At 35.6% G+C, this 16,636-nt stretch overlaps 1 protein-coding gene across 1 annotated transcript in view; it reads left to right on the top strand.

Annotated features, from left to right (window-relative positions):
* Positions 1–16,636, top strand: part of LOC136032155 (nitric oxide synthase-like protein) — a gene marked incomplete in the record, with an annotated part of 293,001 nt that overhangs the window by 139,081 nt on the left and 137,284 nt on the right. The window contains 1 exon segment of the mRNA XM_065712338.1: positions 5,346–5,520. Within this exon segment, the coding sequence (XP_065568410.1) occupies positions 5,346–5,520 (175 nt within the window).

Here is a 16,636-nt window from a genome sequence, read left to right as displayed (position 1 = left end):
TGCATGACTGCTTCTCATCTTACAATTTAAATAAATAGAAAGAGTGTAAGTGTATCCAGGTAGTCAAAAAGCATAGATAGAATATTTTTAGAATGACAAAATCATTCTAAAGATTTACAATATGTTTTATTTTTCAGGTCAACTTCAGAAGCCACTTCTGAAGAAGATCAACTTCAGTTTGTGTCAGGGTTAAAAATTGTTTAAAATGTTTTGTCCAACATAAAAATAGCAACTCATATTAAGGATTCTTATAAAAAAAAACTGTAAAGATTTACAATATGAAATATATTTTTTTCCATGAAAAAGACTAATGTCAATAAAATAAAGACTAATGTCAATAAAACTCGAACATAAATTAATTTATAAACCTTTTTCTACAAAACAAGTTATTCTAAGAAAAGTAAGGAGCTCCATTGAGCAAAGAATGAGCAAAAATAAACTCCAATAATCTTCCAAGCGTAAAACTACCACAATTCAACTTCAATAAATAAATCAAACTCAAAACGAACAGAAATTACAATAAATAGCCGATCCAAACTCAATACAAGCAAAAATTAACATGAGTAGGGCTGATAACCCCTATGCCTACTCAAGACCAGAACACAAGTTGCGCTTTACTGAAATCAAAGTGACCGTGGATTGTCAGTTTAATTGACATTTCTTCCTTAAAGTTTTGATAATTTGTTATTTGTGAAAGTAAGAAAGGTGAAAATATTTCAAACTTATTTTGTCTTCAGTAAAGTGCAAATCGTGTCCTGGTCTTGAAAAGGCATGGGGATTAAAGGCATCGTCACATAGTCTTAAAAATTTGGTCTTTTATAATAAAGTCACAAAAAAACAACAGGATCACAACAAAATTTCACATAGTCTTTTGCAAAGTAGTAAGAGGATGAAGTCCTTGACAAGTTTTCAAATTTTTAAAGAGATTTAAAATTTGCTGTAAGGAGCGAGGGTTGAGGAAGGAGTTTCCATCCTTATATTCGGAATAATTTCTGTATATTTTAAGTTTTAATGTTGCTCCTTACTTTTAGTCAATTTTTTTCATTTGGTTTCTGACCGTTTTTCAAACCATCTTAGGAAATTATCTTCCCTCCCCCGTGTAAAGTTTCCTCTGGGAGCTCTCCTCCTAACGGAGGATTCTAATCGTAGAAAATCCCTCCCATACAGAAAGCACTCCCAAAAAAAGAGAAATTCTTTGTGTTACCCAATAACAAATGCCATATATGAACAAAAACAAAATACGTAACTTACACCTATTTTTCTTGGGGCTATGGGGGATTTTGTCATCGCAAAAGGCATGATTACTGGATCTTTCAACTATGCTGAATTTATTGGCTATCTCAAAATTTTGACCGGATGTCTTTGGGAAAAAAGGTCCGCGGGAGGGAGGCTAGTTGCCCACCAGTCTTTTTGGTCATTTAAAAAGGGCATTACAACTTTTTATTTCTGTTCAAATGAGCCCTCTCCCAATTTCCAAGGACCATTGGATTCTTACCATTTACATATAAGCAATTGTGTTTTGCATCAAGTGTAGAATTATCACTGAAAATAAAATTGTACTTGTACCGTACCATATGTGGTGGAACAAATATAAACACTAGACTCAATCTTAGTCAATTCTTTTTTTTGTTTTTGTTTTTTACTTTGAAATAAATATTAGTCAGCTTCAAAATACTTTTATTTTATAATATAATGTCTATAGATCATATCCAACTTTGAAAGAAAGAGAATTTGATTCATTACGAGCTCAGTTTTCTAAACTTGAGATATTTGTTGGGATATCTATAATCTGCAAAATACTCACGACTCTCAGACAATTTTCTCAAAATTTTATATTTCTAGTTTAAATAATGTAGCTATTTACTCAATTTAAAGATATTTAGGAAAACGGGCTGGTATTAGACTTTATGAAGTATCTGCGTATAATCCTCTTTTCATGTATTCTATTCATCAATCTATTGCTACCCATCGACCTTGAGTGTTAGGGATTAAGTTTCAATCTAAACGGAATAAGAAAATATTGGCTAGGTAGAGTGGTCTTACTATATAAAATACCATTTTCGGAAGGTAATTTAAGTTACACCAGCTTTTCAGCTAAAAATCTGTCTTAAGCCATGGCATATATAGCAAGACAGGGTCTAGGACAATTATATGGTACTAATTAATGACAGTAAAAAAGGATTAAATAATACTAATAATTAATTTGAAAAATCGTCTTGCAAAAAAAAGAAAGACAAAGCAAAAGAAAGGAAGAAAAAAACAATTAAACACAAGCAAATATAGAACAAATCAAATGGTTCAAAAAATGACTGTGATAGTACCGAAGACCAAGGACAGTTCAGCTCTGAAAGACGCGTATTATATACAGAGACTTGCTTTTTCACAGCTATAACAGGGTCAGCTAACCTAAATTTTCTAACAAGATAAGTGTTGCGAGTCCATGGGGGAAACGTAGAAGATATCTTGCGAAAAAAGAGACCTTAACGAAGCTCTGACTTGTCTGTTTTAGTAAATATTTTCAAAAACGGTTCTGTGTGTAAATAATGTTATTGGGCAACTGAGTTAGAAATTTTGAAAGAAGACGGTGGTTGAAACGTAGCTTGTTTGTCACAAAAGAAGCATATGATAAGCCCTACTCGGCGTTTGATGGGAGCTATAAGGAGTTATCGTGTATGCATTATTGTGGAGCCAATGGGGAGACCGAGGTACTTAATGTGACCAGCAGGCATGATTCTTCTGTTCTCGGGTAGAATATCTGCTGGCAGTACGCGCTTTCTGCTGGAGGACACAAATTCCGACTGTCCAGCATTGAATTCAAGACTGAGTTTTGCATAGTCAGATCGTGGCGGCGTGAAAACGGCGCTAATGCACTAGATAGTATGACTTAAGTTCAAAATGTTGTCCGCATAACAGACGAGAGACAAAAATAATGACGAAAAAAGTCCTCATTATTCTCTCTTTTGTTGTTGTACGAGAGACAAATTGATACAAGCAAGAATGAAAGACGAGGGAGCAGTAGACTGTGCATCGAAAACACTATCGTTGAAGAATGAAGGGAAAAAAAAGCATATTGACGGGAATCTTTCTCGACGTCCCCAAAAATATCAGGATTGGGAGTTTGTTTAGAAGCAGAGTGGTACGTTGGAGGGTCATCTGCTTTATATAATGAATGGAACACCAGGCAAACTTTAAGACGAGAATACATGTCTCGGAGGACTCTGATGTATGAAGAGCTCACCCTACGTTTTGCTCCATGAAGTAACATAGCGGCGTTAATGAGAGAATCAAACGCTTCTCTTCGAAGTGAACATTGTGACCTGCAAGCAGAAGACTTTCTCCTGATGTGTCAGCATCAATCAGTGCGTTCCTGACACCGGCCAAAAACAACGGGCACAACTAAGACAGGTGTTCGAACGGTCAATGAAGAGCAGTTCAAAAAATTTGCAGAAAGTAGTGGCTACGGTAAAAGAGCAGAATGACGATCACTGGGTAGCGAGTTTGCATTTCATAGACATTGGATCTTGAATCGAAAAAGAAAAAGGTACAAGTCCCAGGATCACAATTATCTTGGATTTTCGATCACTACCCTGGAGACTATGACGAGCACTCACTTTATTTGCTCCTTAAGATTTTTTACGTTTTAAGCTGATCATCACTCTCACTACAGAATCAACCAAGACAACAATATTTTCTAAAGGGCAGCTAGAAAGAAATCCGCCGGAGAAAATTCGGCAAAAAGTACTAATTCCATCTGGAATCAGTAATATCATGGGTGGATAGGCGACCACTGGAAGAATATCTTGATATTTTTCTCAAGAAGGAAGTTTGGGATTGACAAGCTTGCTGGGAAGCCTCTTGAACTAAACCCAACTAGAATGAGGGTGCTCAGTCTGTAGCCACAGATGGTACCAGAATTTTGATTTTCGCCAAGCTTCAACAAGGCTTGGATTACTTAACCAATGCTTTGTGACACCCTGGCGGTTACGTTTGGAAGATAGAGCAGCGTTAATGTTAGTTTTAACAGCATTTTGTTATATATTAGAAAAGGTGTAGAGTTCTCTTTTTATGTGTACTGCCTTGAAAGATCTTTTGCGAAAAGAATTTAGATGTACACGTTTCAATGATCCCTTCTCTGGCTTATTTCTAAATTAATTTTAGATAGAAGCCGACTGTACATTTAAATAGGCTAGTTTTCTATAACTAAACAAGGCAATTAATTCTTCCGTAATACAAGCTATAGATTTTGAGGAATCTGAACGTAAAGAGACTCGTGCTCTAAGCAAAACTCTCTCAGTCTCATTTTTCAGTTTCTACTCTCCAGCATAACTTTTTTGTAACTTCATATGGGGTGGTTTATAACTTCATATCTGTATATGTGACAGCTTTGTCATTGCATATTCACTTGGCGGTTCTTTTTAGTGGAAAAATTAATTTCTGGGTGATATTTTTGGTTCTCGAACAAGGACACTTCAGTTAAACCAGTTATGCCTCTGAATTCAATACTTAAAATCAAGTTGTAACTTTAACGCATAATTACGAAAAACGAATAAGAAGATTAGACTCAATCTCTGGCAGGCTTTCTTTTTTATTTTTGATTTAAATTCTTTTCTATTTCACTGGATATTTTATCTACCGTTATTGTGTCTACAAAAATATTCCTCCGTTCAAAAACAAAGAAAATTCGACCTATTTCAGGAAGAAATTTCATAGTTTTCTTTTTTTTAGTGATCATTCTTAAGCTTTTTATAATCTGCAAAGATTCTTGTTGTTCTAAGATTATTTTTCCAAAATGGACTATTCTAGTTCTGATAATTTGGTCGTTGATTTAATGCAGAGACTCCTACGGATACGGACAGGTGCTTGGTTTTGTAGAGATAGGACAGCTAAAGAATACTCGCTTTGAAAGACGACGGAAAACGCAAAAATGTCAAAAAAAAAGAATCTGGAAAGATTGCCCTGGAATGAAGTATAATAACAGAAAAAAATCATATATTATTAAAAAAAAAGTGGAAATACAGATATATAAACAAAATTTATCAATCCTAAGTTACTTGAGATAAATGTGTAGTTAAAATATATCCAGAATTAACAAAGAAAAGATTGAAGGTAGACCGTCCATGAACTCACCAAATGCTACTATAAAACTATGAAAAATTTTCTGTAAAGTTGAGAAATGTCACTCATCTTTCCACTTTCTAAAAAGGGATTCTCCAATTAGCGAAATCTTAGTGTATCTAAACAGAAAATAAATTAACCATAGTTTAATAACAAAGATGTTATATTTCAGCTATAGCTTCATAGGTGCTATTTGTTATTTGTTGCATCTCAACTTTTCGTTTTTTTAGATTTGACTGGTTTTTGGACCTTGGGCTTAAATGGTATGCCTTACCAGCAGTAACAAGCATGAAGTTTGATTGCGGAGGTCTTGAGTATACAGCAGTTCCATTTAGTGGCTGGTACATGGTGACTGAAATCGGAAGTAGAGACCTTGGTGATCCACACCGGTACAATCAGCTTGAGGTTAGTACCTGAATTGTCCTTTTTTCTGCGCGCATCAACTACTCTAAATTATGTTTATGGTTGTAATAGAGGGGTGTTTTGCAAATTGCTGATTTAACATTTTTATAATTGATTAAGTCTCATCCAACCTCACGAAAGGTCTCGGGGCCGCTCCTTTCTACAGAGCATGAACCAGGCTTTGATATAACAATCTGTCCTGTGCCGTAGTATTAGATAGCTTTACAACGCACTGATACTATAAATTTTTAATTTACCACTTCCGTGATCTTCTTCGTGGTCATTGTCCATCAATAATTCCTTAGAATGTGGTTCTAAAGAAGCAGTCAGGGGCTATTCAATTGGCCTGCCCAAATCATTACAACTACCGCTGTTTTTTTTTTTTTTTTTTTTTTTGTCAAGGGTTGTCTCTAGGCATTTGAGGTGTATTCGAACTTTTTCGTTGATCAGTGACACACTGTAATGCTTTACAATGAGCTACACGCCTTTCCAACAGATAAGGTCAAACCCCTGTCGAAAGTGAATAAAAGATATGACATTCACAGGCCTTTATTAAACTTGATGAGCCAATTCACCAGCTGTCTACGGTGAAGATATAACCGAATGTTTAGTGCCCTGGTCGGAAGCCAGATCGATATTCGCTCAGGACGGAGGCTGCACGATTTTTTGTTGTGCAACTCACGCCAATATTCTTGTTTGGTGGCTATTCAGGCGCATAGGATGATGATTTCAACGATCTTTTCTTGAACCTTTTTCATTGACAGAAACTAATGCTGCCATGCACCATATCAGCAGAACAGGTCCAACAGACCAGGTGGCTGATGTGATACCGAGATAAAATCATTAATATCTTCACAACCAACATTTAGTAGCTCCATTATGGTACTATCTGGTCTTGGTGCTTTGTCACGCTTCAAGGATTGAATAGCAGTTTCAGTCTTAGATCATAACTGGGGAGATGGAGGATCCCAGCCAGTAGTTCAGAATGAGTTTAAGATTCTTGGTTCTGTTGTTGCTTGTGGGTTCTATTTATCTGCAAAGTATTCATTACATCATTCTAGTTTATTTTTTTGACCCATTAATGCCATTTCCCTGATTGTCTAGTATTATGAATGCGGAAAATATTTTCTGGTTCACCATTCTTTATCTGTTTTGAAAAGTTTTTGGCTGTTTCCCATCTGAAATTAAGCTTCGCAGTCTTTCTATTCTTTCCAATATGATTTCGATCGTGTTTCTGATTGTTCGTTCATTTTTCTCTTTTCAGTTTTTGTAGGTGTCCTGACTGATATAGTCAGACCTGCTGGTGTAGAGATGCCTCTAGTCATCAAGCAGAAAGATGTCTTAACGTATCTGCAAATTCAAGAGCTAGGCTTCCAAGCCTAAATTAATTTCTTAACCAGTTGAGAAGTTTGCGTGAATAATAAGTTTCAATTCCCGAAAAATATTCAGTTAACAATATATTTCTACCCTCGTAGCTAATAAACCATTTTCTTTATGCAAAAACTTGGCGTTAGAAAAATTTTAGTTCCTATGCGTGATTGACAGATTGGGTCGCTTAAAACGGTCCTTTTTTTAAAGTTTATTCACTCAAGACTACTTTTTTGCCATAACACTAAAATCATAGCTCGAAGGATCATTATCAAGGTTGTAGAGAGACTTATTGATTTGCATATTATTATCTGCAAGTAATATAATGACATTTCTGCTCATTAAGCAACATTCTTACTTTTTACATATGGATTTTGTGATTCCAACTCATTTTTTATTTGGCCTAGTTTTATGGATTTCTTTTGCAAAGGCTGTTATTCAATAATTCTATTCTGTTTTAAGTTTATTGTTTATTTTAATTAGTTTAACACAGATAGTCAAGCTCTCATATTACAGTGTTGCAGGTGTAACGGCAACATCTTTTCAGCAATTAAAGCAGTCACCAAATTCATTAAATCCTTTCTTAATTTAATGAAAATTTGCCAATCTATTATTGTAAATTAAAAATAAAGTAACGTTTGAAAACAGTCTTTCTTTGCGCCAAGCAACACCTCATTAGGTGTATATTAGCGCTTAAAACAGTGTGTTGGCAAATGTGTCTTCTTTATAGCAATTAAATGTCCCTTTGACCTCCTCTTCACATCGTTGTTATAAGCAATATTTCTACTGTACAGGTAACATTACATCTGTGCTCTGTAACACAAAATGAAAATAAACTCGCCCATATTGTGCATTGATTCGCAATTAGCCTACCCTGTTTCTAAAAAACACCTTCAATCCCATTCTATCTCCCATGTACCTCTCTGATAGAATCCAGTTTAAATATTAGGAGTCAAAAGGTACTCTTTTAATTTAGAAGCAATTTGAACTATGACACCAAAAAAAAATTTTCTTTCTCGCATGTCTGTCATAATTATATTTTTTGTAATAAAAGAAGTTTATCTTTCAGTTTAGGTAGTTTGCTATGCTTAAATTTATATCCATTTCCACAAGTAAGAAAAAACGATTTATCCCATCTAGAAAAAATTGTAAACTTCTAAGTATCTTGTGAATTATGTAAAATATAAGAAAAAGATTCGGGCCAGTCAATCGATTGTAATGAGGAAAATGTCTTTTGGATTTAGGCACCCAGAAGGATTTGAAACTCAGCAAACTTTGCGACATGTTTCCACGTTCCTTTGGAGAATATTCTTCAAATCAGGTTCAGGAAATGGAACCTATTCCGCTGTGTGTTGGTGTGGGTAGTGTTATACTATGTGAGCTGGTTTAATGTTATAAGCACTTTGCTATCGCTATCAGTCACCCATGTGTAACTTACTTTTGTTATCCTGTAGAATATTTTAGTATAGCTTTGTTATCGAAAAATATCCCCTTTTTGTATATATATCCTAGAGACCAGGTGTCCAATGATGAGAAATTCCTATAATACTTAGCTCTCTATCGGGACATGACAGCCTTTTGACATTGTAAATAAATTTACGGCTCGACTCCTTTAATCTTTTCCGATCCTTTTCAAAGAAATGCCGGTGAAAGTTTCATCGCCGGTTCTATTTACCACTTAGATTCTGTTTGCTTTTATAATCGAGAAGAAGAATACGCTACAAGTAACATATAACGCTGATAACAAGTAACATAATCATGAAGAAACAGTAAAACTGTAGACAGAAAATAAAAAGATGAAGTTACAATGAGAAGACTTTGTTACAGTTTTATAAGTGCCATAAGGCCTCAAGATTGTGGTCTCGTTGTTTGTGGTATTTCATCTATAACTCGATTACACAGAGTAGGTATAAAATGAAATGATATATTTCACCGCCTATATGGGATCGGGAAATGAAACTAATACTGATTTTCTGCATAAAAAAATGGCTTTATAGAATATGAGAGGGGAAATCTCCTGGTAATTAAATATTAAAAAAAACTGTAACTTATTTTTCACCCAAACTTCTAAACGGGTTAAGAAATCTATCTGCCTTTACAGACCGAGCTCTTGACTTTCTCATATTTGGGTTTACTGTAGCTCCTCACTTTTCTTTGACTTCTGTGGTCGACATTTTTTTTTAATTAATTTTTGCTCGTTTGGAATTGGCATAATCTTTTTCATCGGCTAGGAAAAGAATATTCTAATTTTTTTCGATCTTTTTCTGTAAGAATCGAGATTTTGACTGACTATTTATATGTTGGAAAAACTTTTGCAATAATTTACAATTATAGCTTTAGTATAAAACTATGGATGGGCACGGTGAAAATATTCATACATATGGGTTAAACATCTCTATAGTCTTCGAGTTTTTATACGGCTGACGTAATTCAAACCCCCGTCCATGTTACAACCAAAAGCATAGGCAAATATTAATCAGCCAAGCCCCTCCAAATGCTCAGTGAATTTCGTTTTAATTCACTTAACATATCCGAATAAATCGCAGATAAAACTTTTCGACAATCTTGGATACATAAGATCTTCTGATTCAGTTTAACTTTCCGTTAACATATTGTTCTGACAGTTTTAACTAAATACCCTTGGGACTGTGCAGTATTTTGACTCTTGTTGATAGAAGAGCATTGCCAAGTGCTGAAAACCATGTTGTGACCAAGATTGGCCCAGATTTGCACAAATCCTCCATTCATACTGCAGGTCCCAGGACTTCTTGCTTTCCGATTCTAAGCCAGCTTAAGCACTTTGGTTAGACTTGAGAAGATATGTTGATCCCCGTCCTGCACTGGTATCGGCGATCATTGCTTTTCCTGAGGCAAAAATAATTTCAATGATTTAAAGAACATGAAAATTGGAACTTAGAATGTTACGACGTTAAAAAATGACTATCGTATCGGCAATTTGACTGACGAATTCAGACGATTCGGATAGGACTTGTCAGGAGTTTCAGACACTCATATCCTAGGAGTAGGAAGTATGAAATTAGGTGGTATAGAATTTGTTTACTTAGGCAGGAAGGATGGGGTAAATAGACAGGGGATAGGGCTAATGATGAATAAGGAAACTGCTAAGCCTAGTTTAAATTAGGGAAGTATTAATAATTAAATACTAATTGCTCATTTTATGACTAAAAAGTTCACGGTATCAGTTATAGTAGTATTAAATTAAAAAAAAACAAGTTTTTAACTGCAAGTAAAGAGCGACATTAAAATATAAAACGAAAATAATTTATTCTGTATATGAAAGGGATTGTCCCCACCTCAACGCCTCGCTCTTTACGCTAAATTTCGGCTCTTTATCACAACTCTACTTTTTAAAACAATAAAAAAAATTAGCGTAAAGGGCGAGGTGTTGAGGAGGGGACAACCCCTTTCATATACGGAATAATTTCTGTTCATTTTAAGTTTTAATGCCGCTCCTTACATGCAGTTTTTAATTAATTTCTGAACGTTTTTTAATTAATTTATGTTTTGATTTCGGCTCACCTCACATGAATAATTAAAACAAAATATTTCCATATTAATTTTTTTCGGCTGAATGGCTTTCTCATAGTTTTGATCAGACGATCTTGACAAGAAAAGGGGGCGGTGGGAGGAGGTCTAGTTGCACGCATATTTTTGGCTACTTAAAAAGGCAACTAGACCTTTTTATTTTTTTTTACGAACGTTTTTATTAGTAAGAAATATACGTAACTTACGAATTAACTCACGTAACGAAATTCTATATTTGTATATTTTATTACGTATATGAGGGGGTTCTGCCCCACGTCAACACCTCGCCCTTTACACCAAAGCTTCAATACGGTCCCAATTCTTTAATAATGACACCTGAATCACAAAAGCCGTAGAATAAATAGTTGAAATTACTAAAAATACTTTAGCGTAAAGAGTGAGGCATTGTGGGGGAGACGAACACCCTAATATACGTAATAATTTCTGTTCATCTTAGGTTCTAATGCTGCTCCTTACTTCCACCTGAAACAACTATTTTGTATTTATTTTCTCGTTGTTTTTTTTTTTTTAATAATGCTAGAAAATCTTGCGGCCCCTTCATGAGAATTTTCTTCCCTCATGATAAATTCCTCCATGGAGGGATCCTCCTACATAAATCCCCCCAAACCCCCATTAACGTGAAAAAGTCCCCCTGAAAACGTCTGTACACGTCCCAATGACCATTACTATATGTAAACAATGGTCATTGGACAGGTTCCCCGAGGACTCTGGGGGATTGAGTCGTTCCGAAAGACATAATTATTAGTTTTTTCGACTATGCTGAACAAAATGGCTATCTCAAAATTTTGATCCAGTGACTCCGGGAAAAAATGAGTGCGGGAGGGGGCCTAGGTGCCTTCCCCTTTTTTGGTCACTTGAAAGCCACATAAGAGCTTTTAGTTTCCGTTAGAATGTGCCCACTTAAGATATTCTAGGACCACTGGGTCGATACGATTACCGCTGGGAAAAAAAAAAATAAACACGCATCCGTGATCTGTCTTCTCGAAAAAAAATACAAAATTCTACATTTTTATAGATAGGAGTTTGAAATTTCTACAGAAGGGTTCTCTGATACACTGAATATGATGGCATGATTTTCGTTAAAATTCTTTGACTTTTAGGGTTGATTGTTTCCCCCCTATTTTCCAAAACAAGGCAAATTTTCTCAGACTCGTAACTTTTGATGGGTAAGACTAAACTTGATGAAATTTATATATTTCAAATCAGCATAAAATTTAGATTCTTTTGATGTAACTATTGGTCTCAAAATTCCATTTTTTAGAGTTTCGGTTATTATTGAGTTGGGTTGCTCCTTACTACAGTTCGGTACCACGAAATGTTTAATATGCTCCTGTTGGACTGACAGAGATACTAGTGACTGAGAAAAATTTTATTTACAGCTATAGGAGGAAATAAACAGGGTCCCAGGTAGAAATATGGTATCTTACTAGGAGATATTAACGCCCAAGTCGGTATAAATAGGGAAAGATGGTATCCTACCCCAGATAAATTTGGTGTTGGAAAATAAAACAATAATGGCTTTAGACTTTTGCAATGTTGTAGGTACAACAATCAAGTTATAACCAATACGGTGTTTGGTCGTAAAATGGCCCATAAGTCGACATGAGTATTCACATGATGATAAGACAGCAAGCCTTATCGATTATGTTATAGTTAACCGAAGATTGGCAGGATCAAACAGTTCGTGGTAACGAATTGTACTAAGGAGCGACCCGGCTCAATAGTAACCAAAACTCTAAAAAATGGAATTTTGATACCAATACCTACATCAAAAGAATCGAATTTTAATGCTGATTTTGAATATATAAGTTTCATCAAGTTTAGTCATACCCATCAAAAGTTACGAGCCTGAGAAAATTTGCGTTATTTTAGAAAATAAATTATTTTAGAGAAGTCATAGAATCTTGACGAAAATCACACCATCAGATTCAGCGTATCAGAGAACCCTACTGTAGAAGTTTCAAGCTCCTATCTACAAAAATGTGGAATTTTGTATTTTTTGCCAGAAGGCAGATCACGGATGCGTGTTTATTTGTTTTTTTGTTTTCTTGTTTTTTTTGTTTGTTTTTTTTCCCCAGGGGTGATCGTATCGACCCAGTTGTCCTAGAATGTTGCAAGAGGGCTCATTCTAACGGAAATGAAAAGTTCTAGTGCCCTTTTTAAGTGACCAAAAAAATTGGAGGGCACCTAGGCCCCCTCCCACGCTAATTATTTTCCCGAAGTCAACGGATCAAAATTCTGAGATAGCCATTTTATTCAGCGTAGTCGAAGAACCTTATAACTATGTCTTTGGGGACGACTTACTCCCCCACAGTCCCTGTGGGAGGGGCAACAAGTTTCAAACTTTGACCAGTGCTTACATATGGCAATGGTTATTGGGAAGTGTACAGGCGTTTTCAGGAGGATTTTTTTGGTTGGGGGAGGGGTTGAGAAGAGGGGGATATGCTGGGGGAACTTTCCATCGATAATTTGTCATGGGGGAAGAAAATCTCCATGAAGGGAGCGCAGGATTTACTAGCATTATTAAAAAAAAAACAATGAAAAAATAAATATGAAAAAGTTCTTTCAGCTGGAAGTAAGGAGCAGCATTAAAACTTAAAACAAACAGAAATTATTACCCATTTGAGGGGCTCACCTCCTCCTAATACCTCGCTCTTTACGCTAAAGTATTTTTAGTAATTTCAACTATTTATTCTACGGCTTTTGTGATTCTGGGGTCATTCTTAATGAATTGGGACAAAATCTAAGCTTTAGTGTAAAGAGCGAAGATCTGACAAGGGGGCGAGCCCCCTCATATATGTAATAAAAATATGAGAATACAAAAGTTCTTTACGTAAGCTAATTTATAAGTTACGTAAATCTTTTACTAATAAAAATATTCGTAAAAAATTAAAAATTCTAGTTGCCTTTTTAATTAACCAAAAAATCGGAGGGCAACTAGGCTTCCTCCCCCGCTCTTTTTTTCTCAAAATCATTTGATCAAAATTATGAGAAAGCCATTTAGCCAAAAAAAAAATGCAAATTTTGTTTTAATTATTCCTCTGCGGAGAGCCAAAATCAAAACATGCATTGATTCAAAAACGTTCAGAAATTAAATAAAAAAAACAAGTTTTTTTTAACTGAAAGTAAGGAGCGACATTAAAACTTAAAACGACCAGAAATTACTTCGTATATGAAAGGGGCTGCTTCTTCATCAACGCCCCGGTCTTTACGCTAAAGTTTTTTACTGTTTTAAAAAGAAGAATTGAGAGAAAGAGTCAAACTTTAGCGTAAAGAGCGGGGCGTTGATGAAGAAGCAGCCTCTTTCATATACGAAGTAATTTCTGGTCGTTTTAAGTTTTAATGTCGCTCCTTACTTTCAGTTAAAAAAACTTGTTTTTTTTTTATTTAATCAATATAAGATACCAGGGTATATAGGAGTGTTGTTATCGATATTAAAAGTAAGGATCACCACCTAGTATGTGTCTAGGGTTAATTTAAAGCTGAAATTTTGGAAGGGTAACAACCTCCTGGGAAGTTACGATGTTGGTAGGCTCCAGGATAAGAATTTTCGAGAAACTTTCCACGAACAGTTGAGTACTAAACTTGAGAGTTTAAAATTTGACAATGTGGATGATGTTTGCAATAATTTTAGAAAAAATAATTTGTGAAGTTGCTGATTGTGTCTTAGGGAAGAAAGTTAAGACTACAGCTAGGAATATTAGTAAAAAAGTTTTATGTTTGATAGAGAGGAGAAGGGGCTTGTATAAGCATTATCTGAGTTATAGATGATATAAAAACAAAAGGAATGTAAAGAAAGTGGAGAAAGCATTAAAATATAATCTTCACTATCCCTCTTGTTGATTGTATTCGTTGGCTTGGTGTCTCTATTACTAACAATCTTTCGAGCTTACGTCAGCGTACTGTTTGTGATATAAGCAAAAAGATTCAGATTGGTTATGCAAAATTATTGTAAACAGAGGGAAGCATAATAGACCTGCGCTGGCCAAACTTTATTCTACATTTTGTGATCATTCTGTCCTTTATGCTTCAGGTCTTTTCCCACTTCTTAATAATGGTAATTTACAAAGAATTCGGATGAAATATTTCAAATTTCGCAAATTTCTTCTGTATATTCCACCTTGGACAAAAAAACAGATTCTTGTTAGAAAATTCTCAGTTCCTGATATAACTTTAAAGTTGGAGATTCTTCACAGAAAACTCTCCGGTACAGGTAATACGCGCCTATCCCCTCACCACCGTCTTATCCTTTTTTTCATTGATTATGTGTGTGTATTTGTTTTTCTCTTTGTGTTTTTTTTATATTTATTCTTACCCCACCATATTTACTTAATGCATCGTGTGGGTGAAAAATAAAATAAATAAATAAGAAAATAAACTAAGGGGGTGTGAAGGGGAGGCCTTGGATATAATTCCCGAGGATCTGGAAGATGCAACTAGACGGTATAATCGTAAAATATTGTGCTGGGATGTTAATAAACTGAGAGGGAGTAGTCAATCCGGACTTGTCCCAGTTAAAGATAGGAACGGGGCTGCAATTAATGAATCTATTCATAAGGAAACGGGAAAGAGAGATGAAAGAATGGGAAAGAGAGAAATGGAAAGAGAGATTAAAGAGAGATGGGTGGAACATTTTGAGAATGTACTAAACCGAGATACAGTTGCAGGAAAAGATCTATATCTTGGAAATGAAAAAAAAAATGTAATACCTTGGGTGGTAAGGAATTTTTTTTTGTCAGGAAGAATCAGTGATAGTTAAAAAGATTAAAATAACAGGGCTCCCCGTGCTGATAGTGTGGTAAATGAGTTTATTAAATGTGATGACTTTAAGGCTAGATATAAGTTACTGAAGATTTTGAGTGTGATTTTTGGAAAAGGGGAAGTGCTTAACGATTTTAGAAAAACCTTAATTAAACCACCATATAAGATATGTGATAAGAGCGAGGGTCGTAATTATCGAGGCTTTAGTCTGGTCTCTGTAGGTAGCAAATTACTTAGTAATATGATACTTTTCAGACTGAGAGATGCTGTGGACGAAGTTCTAAGAGAAGAATAGTGTGGTTTTAGGAAAGGTAGAGGATTTGTCGACCAAATTTTCACTCTTAGGTTAATAATTGAGCAGCGTTCGATTCTGTTAATAGAAGAGCTTTAGCAAAGGTTTTATCTTTGTATGGTATACCAGAAAAATACACTAAAGTGATTAGTGGTACGACAATAAAACTGCTACGGTAACGGTAAGAAACGAGGTAAGGGTATGAAAATTACGTCACCCTCAAAGACATTTTGAAATAAGTTTTTTTGGTTGGGTGGGGGGATGGAGGGAGGTCCAGGGGCCAAATCCCATGATTCTTGGAATATAATTTCGTTAAAAAGTTTTTTTCTCAGAGGGGGAGTCAGGCCAGGGAGGGAGGGCCAGGGATCAGTTACCATGATTTTTCATTTATAGTTTTTTAGGGGATGGAGAGGTATTGTGACATGAAGAACCAGGGTTCAGCTCCCATAGGCTTGGGAATAAAATAGTGTTAATAAGCTGCTTTTATAGAGGGAAGGGTCGGGCTCTGGATGACCAGGGGTGAGTTGCCCTAATTATTGGAATACAGCATCGTCAATAAGTTTTTTGGGGGAGGGGAGGTCCATGCATAGAAGGAGGTCCTTGGATATAATTCCCGAGGATCTGGAAGATGCAACTAGACGGTATAATCGTAAAATATTGTGCTGGGATGTTAATAAACTGAGAGGGAGTAGTCAATCCGGACTTGTCCTAGTTAAAGATAGGAACGGGGCTGCAATTAATGAATCTATTGATAAGGAAACAGTTAAAGAGAGATGGGTGGAACATTTTGAGAATGTAGGGAGATTATAAAAGAAGGAGGGGATTATATGCCCTCTGATCACTTTTGACCCTCCGAAATGAATCAGGAACTTTGAATTTCCAGTCAAGTGAGCTGCCTCTCCGTTTTATACGACCACTCCTGACATAAAAACGTCCGCAGGGCATAACTTAAAACACTTACCACTAGGCTCTGGGGTGTTATATCGACCATGGGGTTCTTGTTATCTGATATTTTAACTATTCTCAAAAGAGTGGTTATTCCAAAATTTTATTGAATGGGCTTGAGGAAAAAAGGTGTCAGGCGAGGGCTAGTTGACCTCCCATATCTCGTGCCTCGTAAAAAGGGGACTA

The sequence above is a fragment of the Artemia franciscana genome, chromosome 10 (assembly GCF_032884065.1).
Source record: "Artemia franciscana chromosome 10, ASM3288406v1, whole genome shotgun sequence".
NCBI lineage: Eukaryota > Metazoa > Arthropoda > Branchiopoda > Anostraca > Artemiidae > Artemia > Artemia franciscana.
This window is presented reverse-complemented; position numbering and strand designations above follow the sequence as displayed.